The following is a 13,865-nucleotide window of genomic DNA, read 5'->3' on the forward strand; positions in this document are numbered from 1 at the left end:
TCTAGGCGCATGGGCTTCAGTAGTTGTGGCTCATGGGCTCTAGAGCGCAGGCTCAGTAGTTGTGGCACACGGGCTTAGTTGCTCCGCAGCATGTGGGATCTTCCCGGACCAGGGTTTAAACCCGTGTCCCCTGCCTTGGCAGGCAGATTCTTAACCACTGTGCCAGCAGGGAAGCCCCCTTCTTGTTCTAAGAATAATCTTCTTCTAAGGTAAGGAAAATTTAAATCTCAACAGGTCAGACGATTTAGTGTCCACATAACTATTCCTCTTGTCACACGTGACTTTTGGTTCTACTTTCAGTAAATGGGCTTCTGCTCTACTCTTAAAACGAAATCCTCTACCTTATGCCTCAGTTCTAGTTACTGAGTAACTGGGCCTTGACAACCTGCCCAGGTCTTGTGGTTACTTCTAACAAGAACCTCGCTTTTGTCAGTCTTCCAAAAGATTAAAGTCTGGATCTGGAATCCATGGCTGGAGCAATCCTACTGGCAGATCTTGTGACACTAATCAACTGTTCCCCACACATCTGCTCACCCAACGAGCCCTGCACCTAGCTGGACACTGATGACACTGCCTGCCTCCAAACTTTTCAGATACCGTGGGCCACCTGCCGCTTAAATCTCCTCTATAGTTATGTACAGCCAGGCCTGCCCCAAAGAATGTGCAGCCCACCACTCTGGTGCCCAGGCTTTGGTTAGCTGGGGCAGCCAAGCTCTGACAAAGGAATGGGCCACAAAGAACCAGACATTACAAATGTAAAATGTGCACAGAACTAATTCTAGCCTCACAGCTTAGGAGAAACAATGGGTTGGATTAGTGGAGTTTGAAGATTAAAACACTACCAATTTCCTAAACCAGTCACCCTGACAAGAATTCTTACCAAGAGAGTTGCCTCCATTTTACCTTAACAATTGTAGCAGGAGAGATCCCAAAAGGAGACCAGGGATCCACAGCTTCCAATTTCATATTTACAGAGAATGAATGAGCGCCGATCACTTGTTTATCCTGAAATGCAAATGCCAAGAGGGAATAAAATATAGTATCTGCACATTAATTTTATACTCATATATAGCTGAATACTACTCTTAATTAAAATAATGGAACTGTCCAGCTTCTGGTAAATAATCTAATCCTATAATTGTCTTCCCAGCCTGGAAAAAATTATTTAGGAAAAAAATAAAACCCCAAAGGAAGCACTCCTACTCTCTACATTCGGAACACGAGGGTCATACAGAGGAAAAAACAAGTTTATTTTATAACAAGTCAAGGCTATGTAGTTAAGAGTAGAAAAGAAAAGACTCAAAATGCTTTAAGAGCGCTTCGGGAAAAAACCTGGACTACTTTTAGGAAAAAAGGATGATCATCACTCTCGCTAGCCTTCACACCTCTTCCCTCCTTCAGGCATCACAGCACTCTCACTGACGCCAGGGATTATTTTATGCTTTGCAGCTCCCCCATATTGCTTTACTCTACTGTGAGAAGATAAGTACCTATCTACAACATTTTTGTTTTTACCTTAAATAAGTAAGATGGTAACGGCTCTTCCTCCTCCTCTTTCACTTTGGCCAAGATCTCTTGCCACTCAACTTCAGTTTTCAGATGTCTGATGGCTTTAGTTAAAACAAGACAGGATGCTTTAAGTGATGTGAGAACTGACACATTTTATAACTGCTCTGAAACCATTCACATAAAAAAGTCACTTTCCACTGGGAAAAGGAAGGGGTTCAAGCCCACTTATACCATCTTTATTCAGAGAACCTATAACTTTAACTTCAGTACCTCGTCTCCTCTGTTCAGAACCTGGGTAGTGGTTTGGTGAAAATACCTACAGTAAGATCATAAGGATTGCTGTTGTCCACAAAATAATATAATATAGCATCCAAATTGGGGCACATAATAATGAATGTAAATTGATTCAAACATTAACTCCTGTTTTAATATTATTGGGATATCTTTTAATCAGCAATTTGCTTTGAACTCAAGACCTGTCCTACTCCTGTAACTATGTACATGCTACCTAGAGAATTTTTCTTCAGTTTTGGTAACGGATCAGTATGAGTTGGGGCAGAAGTTAGTAAAAGTTGGAGCAGAAGGTATATCAATACGTGTGGCAAATTACTAAGGCAATAAAGCCAAAAAAAAAAAAAAAGGCATTTAACTACTCCATATACATTTTTTCAATATCTCTATTATGTAAACTAACAAAGGCTTCCATAATATGCAGAATAATGTATTTTTCAGTCTCATAGATATTAATAAAAATATAATAAACAATAATGTAATATTAAAAGAAAAATGTTATATTGCTCCTCACCTGATGGGGGCTGAAGCTCATATCCCTGTTGAGCAGCCCAACCAACATGATGAAGAAATGGATCCAAGTAATACAACCAATGTTCAAAATTATCAGAGCTCTCAAGTCCTTCATAACGCAGCTTCAGCCTTCCTCCAATGTTGTCTACTACAGTAACAATCCAAGTACTTAAAGATTCCTGGAAAGCTTGACATTCCAGTCTGGAACCTGGAGCAATGAGATCTAAAGGATTCCTCCCATTACGGAGCTGTAGGTAAAAAAGCAAAATGATTATATAAGAGAGGTAACATAATATTTTTAAAATCAAGTTTTAAATGAACTCAAATTAACCTTTATATTTTTACCCATTCAAAGCTAGTGGCACTGAACTGCCTAATATCATACAAGTCTCTATAGTATTATTTCTGGTGATATGAAAATATTTATCTTAAAGAAAGATTTCTGTCTCTAGGACTATATTACAGTTTCATCTAGAAAGAATTTTTAAAATATCATTACTTAGTCTCTGTAAAAGCAAATATGATCATCATTTAAAAAAAAATCAAATATGACAAAAGTCAAAATCCCCCACAATCCTACCTCCAGGAAAGAACCATGATAAACGCTTTGGCATATACTCTCTGAGAATGGGTTTTCTACACACAAGTCAACATCCACCCGTGTCTATCTTTTTCTCTTTTGTATTTTTTGAAAAATGTATATTGTTTTTCAATGTGTGTTTGTCACTTAATATTTCATAGCTATCTTTCTATTATAGCACATATAAATCTCCCTCATTCTTTTAATCTGTTTTATTGACATTATGTATTATACATGGGCAGTAATTTATCCACTTATCTGCTGATGGCATTTCAGTTCTGATTTTTTTACTCATTTCACAACGATGTTCTTATGAATGCAATGAGTGTTCTGATTACACTGAGGGAAAGGAAGAGTTTAATTCTCACTCTCTAGATACATATTAAAAGCTAGAAAAAAGAATAAAAACAAAGGCTGATTCCAATATCATCACTTAACCATTTCTTAATGTTCAAACTTACATTTTTTTCCTAATAAGAACTGCTCAGACTTCCCTGGTGGCACAGTGGTTAAGAATCTGCCTGCCAATGCAGGGGACACGGGTTCAAGCCCTGACCTGGGAAGATCCCACATGCTACCGAGTAACTAAGCCCATGCACCACAACTACTGAGCCTGTGCTCTAGAGCCCGCGAGCCACAACTACTGAACTCGTGTGCCACAACTACTGAAGCCCGCATGCCTATGGCCTGTGCTCTGCAACAAGAGAAGCCACTGCAATGAGAAGCCTGCACACCGCAACCAAGAGTTGCCCCTGGGCAGCAACAAAGACCCAACGCAGCCAAAAATAAATTAATAAATAAATTTATAAAAAAAAAAAAAAGAACTGCTCTATGACACTTACATATTCATATACATGAAAAAGAACACATGAACAAATGAAGGAACACATTCACAGCTAAAGATAAGAACAGCAAAATCAAGGTCAATGTACTGCAGGATACTTATTAATTCATTTGTTCATGATTTCATTCATTCATTCAAATGTTACTGAGTGTTTAGCCGGGCCCAGACTAAACGTAATTAAATGAGTCAGAGCACAGGCATACATCTGAGATATTGCAGGTTCAGTTCCAGAGCACTACAATAACGTAAATATTGCAGTAAAGTGAACCATACTAATTTTTTGGTTTCCCAGTGCATATAAAAATAAAGTTTAGGGCTTCCCTGGTGGCGCAGTGGTTAGGAGTCTGCCTGCTGATGCAGGGGACACGGGTTCGTGCCCCGGTCCGGGAAGATCCCATGTGCCGCGGAGCGGCTGGGCCCGTGAGCTGTGGCTGCTGGGCCTGCGCGTCTGGAGGCTGTGCTCTGCAACAGGGAGGCCACAGCAGTGAGAGGCCCGCGTACCGCAAAAAAAATAAAATAAAAATAAAGTTTACACTATATTGTAGTCTATTAAGTGTGCAACAGCACTGTCTAAAAAAAAAAAAAGCACATATCTTAATTTAAAAATACAAAACAAAAACCAATTACAATAATAACATCAAAGATCACTGATCAGAGATCACCATACAAATATAATAATAATGAAAAGTTTGAAATATTGTGAGAATTACCAAAATGTAACACAGAAACACAAAGTGAGCAAATACTGTTGGAAAAATAGCGCCGACAGACTTGCTCAAAGCAGGGTTGCCACAATGCTTCAATTTGTAAAAAATGCGGTGTCTGAAAAGCACAGTAAAGTGAAGCACAATCAAATGAGGTATGCCTATATAAAATATAAAGATCACCTAGAAACAGAGTGTTCGCCAATCAAGTTTAAAGAGGAATTGTGAATGGATCACAGAATTAAATATAACAGTTAACACTATAAAACATTTAGAAGAAAATATAGGAGTAAATCTATATGACCTTGGGTTAAGCAAAGCCTTCTTAGATAAGACTCCAAAAGTACAAGCAACAAAAGAAAAAGATAGATAAATTGGATGACATCTAAATAAAAAACTTTTGTTCTACAAACAATACCATGAAGAAAGTGAAAAGACAATCTACAGAATTGGAGAAAATATTTAAAAATCATATATCTTGATCTAGACTTGTAATCAGAATTTATAAGGAACTCTTACAACCCAATAATAAAAAGATAAATAACCCAATTTAAAAATGGGCAGATATTTCTCCAAAAAAGCACATAGAAATATGCTCAGTGTCATTAGTCATTAGGGAAATGCAAATCGAAGTGAGATATTACTTCACACCCACTAGGATAGCTACAACCAAAAAGAGAATAACGGGTGTTGGCAAGGATGTAAAGAAATTGGAACCTTCATAAACTGCATTTCACGTATGATACAAAGAATGTTGCTGGTACGACAGATAGTGACAAAATGTAACTTAGAAACGTCATAATCAATAAATTTATTTCACAAAAACAAGAAATCTATTTTCACCAACAAGCTCAAAAGCTATACTAATTTAAAAGAACTGCTGAAAGCAGGCAGGTGGTGGTCCAGTGTCTTCCGAGCAAAAGAAAAGGGGTCTCAAGTCACCTGGTGTGGGAGTTACAAATGTCCATGCTGAAGTAGAGTCAGCCCTTGCTCAGTTCCAAGTGAGAGCTCAAAATGGCCACATTTTCCAACTGAGTGAAAGAATCTGGAAAACTAGATTTTCATGTGTTTGCAACTAATTCAAAAACCTTTTATGCACTGAGCAAGCCACCAGTTTGCAACCTCTGAAGGTAAGTTTACACCCCCCAATACCTATGCCTATGTCTGTACTAATAATGCTGATCTGTCTTGGAGTGGTAAATGAGCATGCAATTTTAAGATTCCTTGGACAGGAAGATTGGAAGGGTTTTCCACACTGATTCTGGAAGCAATAATACTCACGCCCTCTAGCAGCGGAACAGGAGGACTACATGCTCCCATCAGGGTCTGTCGCAGAAACTCATCCAGATCAGACACTTTATCTCTGATGCCTAGATGAAGGAATCATACTGTCAGCCACAAAACACACAGAAATTAAACTAAGCAGAATACAGAGAAACTAAACGAGTGAAAATGGTTTAGAGGTGCATGTGTCATTTTAATATTTAACAGCCCAAAATATTGCTTCTTTGACAGCTTAAAAATAATCCTCCTCTAGACAGAGCTACTTCCTGGTTAGTTTAATAAGAGTTGTGTCCAGAAAAAAGAGAATAGGCCCAACTCCCTGTTAGTATAATTTTACCCAAAAATGAACTACTTTATTTTTTATTATGGAAATTTTCAAATATATAGAAAAATAGAGAAAACAGTATAATGAATCCCCAGCTTCAAAAACTGTCATTTCATGGTCAACCTTTATATCTAGACCAGGAGCTGTTAGCAAACAACAAACTGTGGGCTAAATCTGGCCTGTTGTCTTTACTGTAAATAAAGTTTTATTGGAACACAGCCAACATCATTTTTTAAGTACTGCTTTCACATTACAAAGGTAGAGTTGAGCAGCTGTGACAGAGACCACAGGGCCTGAAAAGCCTAAAATATTTTACTATCTGGTCCTTTACAGCTACTTTGTCAACCCTGATCTACATCCTCACATACTCCCCCCGCCCCCTGTGACCCAACCGTGGATTATTCAGAAACCAATTCCTGATATCATGTAATTTCATCTAATATAATCTCAGTATAAATTTCTAAAAGAAAATAACTTTTTGTATAACCACAATAACATCACACCTTTAAAAATTACAATAATTCCTTCATATCAAATACCTAGTCCATGTTCAACTTTCCAAAATGTCTCAAAAATGATTTTTTCAATTTGTTTGGTCAAATCATGATACAAATGAGAGCCATACATTGCAAATGGTTAATATATCAACTAAATCTCTTTTAATGTGTACGTATACCCCACACTCCCTCTTCTTCTTGCAGCATATTTGTTAAGACTCAACATTTTGTCCTATATAGAGTTTTTCAGAGTCTGGTTTTACTGGTTGCCTCCTTGTGGTAACCAGTTGCTCTACTGTCCTTTTCATTTTCTATAAATCAGTATTTAGATCTAGAGGCCTGATCAAATTCAGATTTGACTCTCTGGGGTGGGGGGTAAGATTACTTCATAAGTGGAGTTGTATCTTTCCATCAAGAGGCACATTCTTTCTGGTTGTCTCTCCTTCTGTGATGTTAGCAGCTTTTAATGTTCACTACATACATATACTGATTCATTAGGGGCTAAAAATGGTGATATTCTATCACCCCTTCTTCATTTACTAACCAAAATACTTCCATAAAGAAAAATTTCTCTTCTTTTACTATTTGATCACACAAAGAAGGCAGGATATATGCTTGATTCTCTTTATTCTTTCTCTGTATTTACCAGCCTTCAAAATTATCATTTGGTTCTCCAGCATCATCCCAAAGCGACCAATGAGGGTTTTGTTTAAAAGATTCACCATGAAGTTACAGATTAAATCACATATATGTTTCAGGCCACTGCAGCTACTGTCCTATTGATGCTCAAAGTGTCTCATCTTTAAGAAGAGGGGGTCTCTTCAGGTTGGCTCCTGAGTCCTTTGACTTAACCGTAGTAAATAGTTATTGATCTCTTTTTCACTTTTGGTATAAAAAGATGTTCCGTGCTCCTCTTATACATTTCCTGCCCCAGTCCAGCTTTATCCCACAATACACAAATAATGATTTCAAAATAACATCAACTCTACCACCAACAATATGATTACTAAAAACAGCTTGAGTTGTTGTTGCTACTTCGGCAATTTTTTTGGTTCCTTTTGGCATAGCCTTATTAGGGACATATATTTAAATTACTGTATTTGAAAGTCACTGAAATAGTTGTTCTCTGGGTAGTTACTTCACAAGCTCCATACACAGGTTTCTTTACTTGCTTCTGAATTTTTTTTTTTTTTTTTTTTTTTTTGCGGTACGCGGGCCTCTCACTGTTGTGGCCTCTCCCGTTGCGGAGCACAGGCTCTGGACGCGCAGGTTCAGCGGCCATGGCTCACGGCCCAGCAGCTCCGTGGTGTGTGGGATCTTCCCGGACTGGGGCACGAACCTGTGTCCCCTGCATCGGCAGGCGGACTCTCAACCACTGTGCCACCAGGCAAGCCCCACAAATTGCTTTTTTAAATTTAATTTTGCTTTATAAGTTATATAAAATATTTACATGGTTCAAAATTCAAATCTACAAAATAAGGTACATTCAGAAAATCCACCTTTTAACCTTGTCCCCTTCATCCTATTCCCTTCTTTACTCACAGGCAACTTTTTAAAATGGTGTATTCCTTATTGTTAATCAACTATAGTTCAATTAAAAAAAAAGATTCCTTTAGTTTTAAAAAACAAAGTTAACACACACATACACACGCATTCATACATCTTCCTCCTCCCTCATTCAATACATATTTTTCTTTATTCATATAACAAGATATCTGGAGACCATTCCTTGGATATATGTACATGGACCCACACTGTTTCTTTTTTTAATGACTGACTGCACCTTTTATTATGAAGTACTCTTCTTTGGAAAGGTGATACACACACACACACACACACACACACACACACACACAAAGGAATATTACTTAGCCATAAAAAGAATGAAATAATGCCATTTGCAGCAACATGGATGAACCAAGAGATTATCACTCTGCTGTACACCTGACATCAATGTAACATTGTAAATCAACTATACTTCAATTAAAAAATAATAATAAAGTACCCTTCTTTGTTTCTTACAGTGCTTTCTGATCTGAATTCCACCTTTGTCAGATATCAAGACTGAGACTCCTGCTTTCTTTTCTATTTGCATTTGTCTATGTATCTTTGTCCATCCTTTTATGTTTATTCTTTCAGAATATCTCCATTTAGGTATGTCTCCTGTAATAGCACAGAAGTGGGTTTTATTTTGTGAGCCAACCTGAATTGTTTACTTTTAATAGAAGAGTAAGCCCATTAACATTTATTTATATTACCAAAACATACAACCTCAATTCTGTCATATTGTTAAGTATTACATAAATTGCTTGTGTATGTGTACAGTCTTTCACTGTGATCTATTTTATTTAAATATATACTTTTTCTTTTTAAAATCTATCTTTTGGCATTTAGAAAGGTTTGTGTTTTTATTTCTTCTGGTTACTTTTTTTTTTTTTTTTTTGTGGTACGCGGGCCTCTCCCTGTTGTGGCCTCTCCCATTGTGGAGCACAGGCTCTGGACGCACAGGCTCACCAGCCATGGCTCACGGGCCCAGCTGCTCCGCGGCATGTGGGCTCTTCCCGGACCGGAGCACGAACCCGTGTCCCCTGCATCGGCAGGCAGACTCTCAACCACTGCGCCACCCCGGAAGCCCCTACTAATATCTTTATATAACAATGTTAGTCCTCTCTATTTTCGGACTATTTTCTATTTCTTTTTTTTTTTTTTTTAATAAACAATACTAAAGTTAGCTATAATGTCTTTCTTTTCCTCTCTTTCAGCATCTCATTTCAGGTAATAGCCTTTTACTCCCAGTTAACACTTAAAAGGCAATTAGTTAAATTACTAGGCAATAAACCTGTTTTAAAAGGGGAGGAGGGATGAGTAAGCTTATACCACTGTATTCACTTGCTCGCCCCACTGTGGTCGCATATTTTTTATAGTTATACTGTATTTATGTTGTCAGAGCATGTAGCCTTAATATACTATACTGTCTCTCTTACAACAATCATTTAGCTTGAAGTTCTACAGTCATATATACATTTAGTGTTTCACTAACAATTCTCAAGCTAATGTTTCTTCATTTGTTTTTCTTTTCTTTTAAAAACATTAATTAATTAATTAATTAATTTATTTTTGCAGTACGCAGACCTCTCACTGCTGTGGCCTCTCCCGTTGCGGAGCACAGGCTCCAGACGCGCAGGCTCAGTGGCCATGGCTCACAGGCCTAGCCGCTCCGCGACGTGTGGGATCTTCCTGGACCGGGACATGAACCCGTGTCCCCTGCATTGGCAGGCGGACTCTCAACCACTGCACCACCAGGGAAGCCTGCTCTGGAAGGATTTTATTCTACCCTTTTTTCCTCTTTTTTAAATTATCCTAACTTGACCTTGTATGAGACTCAACTGAAATCATTTTCTCTTGTTCATGTTTAAATGAGGTGAATTTTCCTATACTCTTAAGATGTGATAGTGGGCCAGGTAGCTTCATGCCTCTAGAGCTTCCTCTTACATTGTTTTTTCACAGAATGTTAAGGGCAAGCTAGAAGCCCACCGATAACCCAGGACTCTACATTTCTAAATACCATCCTTCAAAAAACAAAATGAAACAAAACAAAAAAACCTAGGGCTCCCTGGAGAAATGGCTGATTTCAGGGCTGAGGCAGGGACAAGTTTCCTGAACAAGAAACTACTCAAAGAAAAATGGGAACATAGCAAAGGACACATTTGCCAGCTTGAAGGGGTGCCCACTGGCCAAATCTAGGACAGTCTGAGCATCAAAATAAATAATGATAGTAAGGATTATAATCCATTGAATAATACTCATAAGTCTATACTGACATAGATACATAAATACACACATGCATACATAAATACCTGTGTGTAAATGGTAGAAAAGAGAAAGCTCTTTCTATAGTAGAAAGCCAATTATGAACTGAAGAAGGAATTAGAAAATGCCATTTGGTAATCATTAGAGTAATAACTGTTTCAGATAAAAATTATCAATGGATGCCAAAAATAGTGGGTGAAGTTTGAAGAGTAATGAGATAGTTACATAATCTCAAGGTATCTTCCCACAAGATACTTACTAAGTAAAAACAGTAAAAGCAATTTTACAGTGGAAAAACTTGGCATATACCAATTTAATCAAGTGATGAAAGTTAATATCACAAGTTAGTTACAGGACAAACCAATAGCATGTGTCTCCTGATATGATGCACCAGAAGGACACAGCATCACTTCTGCATTTCTCCTACCAAAAGTGCACAATTGGGCTTCCCTTGTGGTTGAGAGTCTGCCTGCCGATGCAGGAGACACGGGTTCGTGCCCCGGTCCAGGAAGATCCCACATGCCGCGGAGCGGCTGGGCCCGTGAGCCATGGCTGCTGAGCCTGTGCCTCCGGAGCCATGCTCCGCAACGGGAGAGGCCACAACAGTGAGAGGCCCACGTACCGCAAAAAAAAAAAAAAAAAAAGTGCAAAATCTGAATCTAAGTAAACATCAGACAAACCCAAATTGTGAGACATTCTAAAAAATAGCCGGCCTGTACTCTTCAAAAACGTCAACGCCAAGAAGGACAAAGAAAGGTTAAGGAAACTAGAAAGATATGACAGCTAAATGCACTGAATCCTGGACGAGGAAAAGACATGAGGAATAATGAACAGTACTCAACCCAGGACATAATGAACGTTCCTGGGAAAATCGGCCTGTACCTTTCAAAGATGTCAAAGTCATGAAAGTCAAAGAAAGCATGAGGAACTGTCCCAGATTAAAGGAATCTTAGGAGACACGACAAATGAATGTTAACACATGATCCAGGATTTTCTTTTACTGTAGAAACATTTTACTATAAAAGCATTATTGATAAAAACTGAACAAGGTCTATAGATTAAATAACAGTATTGTATCAAAGTTAATTTCCTGATTTTATTTTATTGTGTTCATGAATGTCCTTGTTTTTAGAAGTAAAGGGTAAAAGGAAATCACATGTTCAACTGACTCTCATGGTTCATTAAAAAAGCCTGTGTGTGTGTGTGTGTGTGTGTGTGTGTGTGTGTGTGTGTGTGTGTGTGTGTGTGTGTGTGTGTGTGTGGGAGAGAGAGAGAGAGAGAGAGAGAGAGAGAGAGAGAGAGAGAGAGAGAGAGAGATAGAGGACAAAGTAAATGTGGTAAAATGCCAACATTTGGGGAAAGTTGGCAGTAAGTCCCCAAGAATTTTCTATAATATTTTTGCAAATCTCAAGTATTTCTGTAAATCTGAAATTATAAAAAAAATAAGAAGTTGAAAGTAAAGCATATAAGGTCTGGAATTTTCTTAAGGTCTGTCTTTCCTTTCTGCACATTTATATGCCCCTTCTCTTTCTTTTGTCCTATTGTCTCTGTCGTACTTAATTTGGATTCTACTCCCAGTAGGGCTCTTTCCTGAAAGTGAGCTTCAGCTGGTTTATTCTAAGGGTCCACAGGTCCCAGATTGCTTGTAGGTCATAAGAGGGAGGACGATAAAATCAGAAAGAGAATCAATCTGGCCCAACGTACTCAAAGACAACCAGACCTACAAGTCTCAAACTTAAGAGAGCCTCACAGACCTACCCGATTATAAGCAACAGATGCTTCCTATGAATGTCATAAAAGCCTGAAGCTTAGTGAGCACAGAATATAATTTTTTTTAAAGGGAAATGTAAATTATTCCTTATAAATACTGTCATTCAAAATGCTAACCCAAAGAAGTTAGGTAGACCTATGTGCTTGGGAAACTGAAAACCTTAAGACTGTGGACAGCCCAAATTTTCCTACATCAATACCACATCATGCCTTGATACGAAGTATCGCATTACCTTCCGGGGCTTCGAGGGTCTTCTTATTCTGCTCACACCACCCAATGGGGTAGAGGTCAGCCTTCCTGATGTCACACCAGAAGTCTGCTCTCCGGTCCTCCCCGTAGCCATCGTAGCGGAGGAGGAGCAACTGCTCACAGGTGGTAATGATGGTGGCAACCCAGTAGGTTTCAGGATCGGTTTTCACAACCACCTCCAGTTTCATCCCAGGAGCAAATCCATTCTGCAAACGTGTGTCCACCTGAACAGGGAAATGTTATTAACCACCAGAAAAACATCTCAAATGAATACTTCTTTGGCCAACATTCTTTAAGACTTACAATTCTGAAGCACTAAATGCAATAAAATCTTCTCAAGGGAAACCTGAGAAATTCCAATTCTAACTCACAGGAGTGATCCAAACAAAACAGGGACTAGCAATGCTGCTCTGTTCCATCTGACTCTGAAGGAGCTTTAAGAGAACTCAATATTCCACCAAAGCAGTCTATTATGATTATAGAATATGCTTTCTATTAAGTATACAAATCACTGAATGTTCACCATTTTAACAACCTTCAACACATTAAGTTTTCAAGAGTGATTTCTCGATCATTCAAAAGAAAATTTATGAAGCTAGAAAAGGTAAAGGACAAAAATAAGTTATACTGATAATAAATTAGTATAATATGTATCATACAAAAGGAGCCATATTTCCCAGTTTCCCTAAAACAGTCTGTGTTTACACCCGTTTTTCTTGAATAATAATAATGCCTCTTAACTCTCCCAAAAGTGTCCTAATTTAGATGATAAATTATATGGTCACAAAGTTAGGGGTCTGCAATTCTGGAATTCCTGTATGTGTATACTAAAATTAAATAAATATATTATGGATAATGAGAGCCAGGTTTCTCACTGTGGGAGAAAGAAGTAAAAATAAGAAGAGGGGAATGGGACTTCCCTGGCAGTCCAGTGGTTAAGATTCCACGCTTCCACTGCAGGGGGCATGGGTTCAATCCCTGGTGAAGGAACTAAGATCCTGCATGCCATACGGCACAGCCAAAAATAATAATAATAATAAAATAGAATAAAATTTTAAAAAGAAGAAGGTAAAACCAGAATGAATCTTGTGGTGTTGATCTGAAATCAGAGGTGTGGATGCCAAAATGACTATGACGACTATGATATCTGCATAACCTCAAAGGTTCTCTCCACAAAATTCTTCTTAGTCGCAAAAGGGAAAACAGTAACATGACGGTGAAGAAATCTGGCAGACGCCACCTTAACTACCGGATCAAAGTTAACATCACCAGTCCTAAAACATCAATATCATATACCCTTGATATCATACCAGAAAAGCACATCATCATTTCTATGACATTCTTGCCAAATGCATAAACTCAAGCTAATCATGAGAAAACCCAAACGCAAATTGAGAAACATTCTACAAAGTAACTGGTATATGATATGCGCTTCAAAAGTATCCAGGCCATGAAAGACAGAGAGAGAATGAGGAACTGTCCCACGCT

At 38.2% G+C, this 13,865-nt stretch overlaps 1 protein-coding gene across 5 annotated transcripts in view; it reads right to left on the minus strand.

Moving 5' to 3' along the window:
• Window positions 1–13,865, minus strand: part of SFMBT1 (Scm like with four mbt domains 1) — a 132,424-nt gene that overhangs the window by 29,167 nt on the left and 89,392 nt on the right. For 4 of the 5 annotated variants that reach the window (XM_019947631.3, XM_019947628.3, XM_073811222.1 and 1 more), the window contains 6 exons: window positions 12,361–12,601; window positions 8,570–8,710; window positions 5,723–5,811; window positions 2,315–2,561; window positions 1,516–1,610; window positions 904–1,005 (listed from right to left, as the gene is read on the minus strand). In XM_019947631.3, coding sequence (XP_019803190.1) covers window positions 904–1,005; window positions 1,516–1,610; window positions 2,315–2,561; window positions 5,723–5,811; window positions 8,570–8,710; window positions 12,361–12,601 — 915 coding nt within the window. The remainder of the gene's footprint in view (window positions 1–903; window positions 1,006–1,515; window positions 1,611–2,314; window positions 2,562–5,722; window positions 5,812–8,569; window positions 8,711–12,360; window positions 12,602–13,865) is intronic. The other variant, XM_019947632.3, reaches the window with a different exon arrangement.

The sequence above is a fragment of the Tursiops truncatus genome, chromosome 10, assembly GCF_011762595.2.
Source record: "Tursiops truncatus isolate mTurTru1 chromosome 10, mTurTru1.mat.Y, whole genome shotgun sequence".
NCBI lineage: Eukaryota > Metazoa > Chordata > Mammalia > Artiodactyla > Delphinidae > Tursiops > Tursiops truncatus.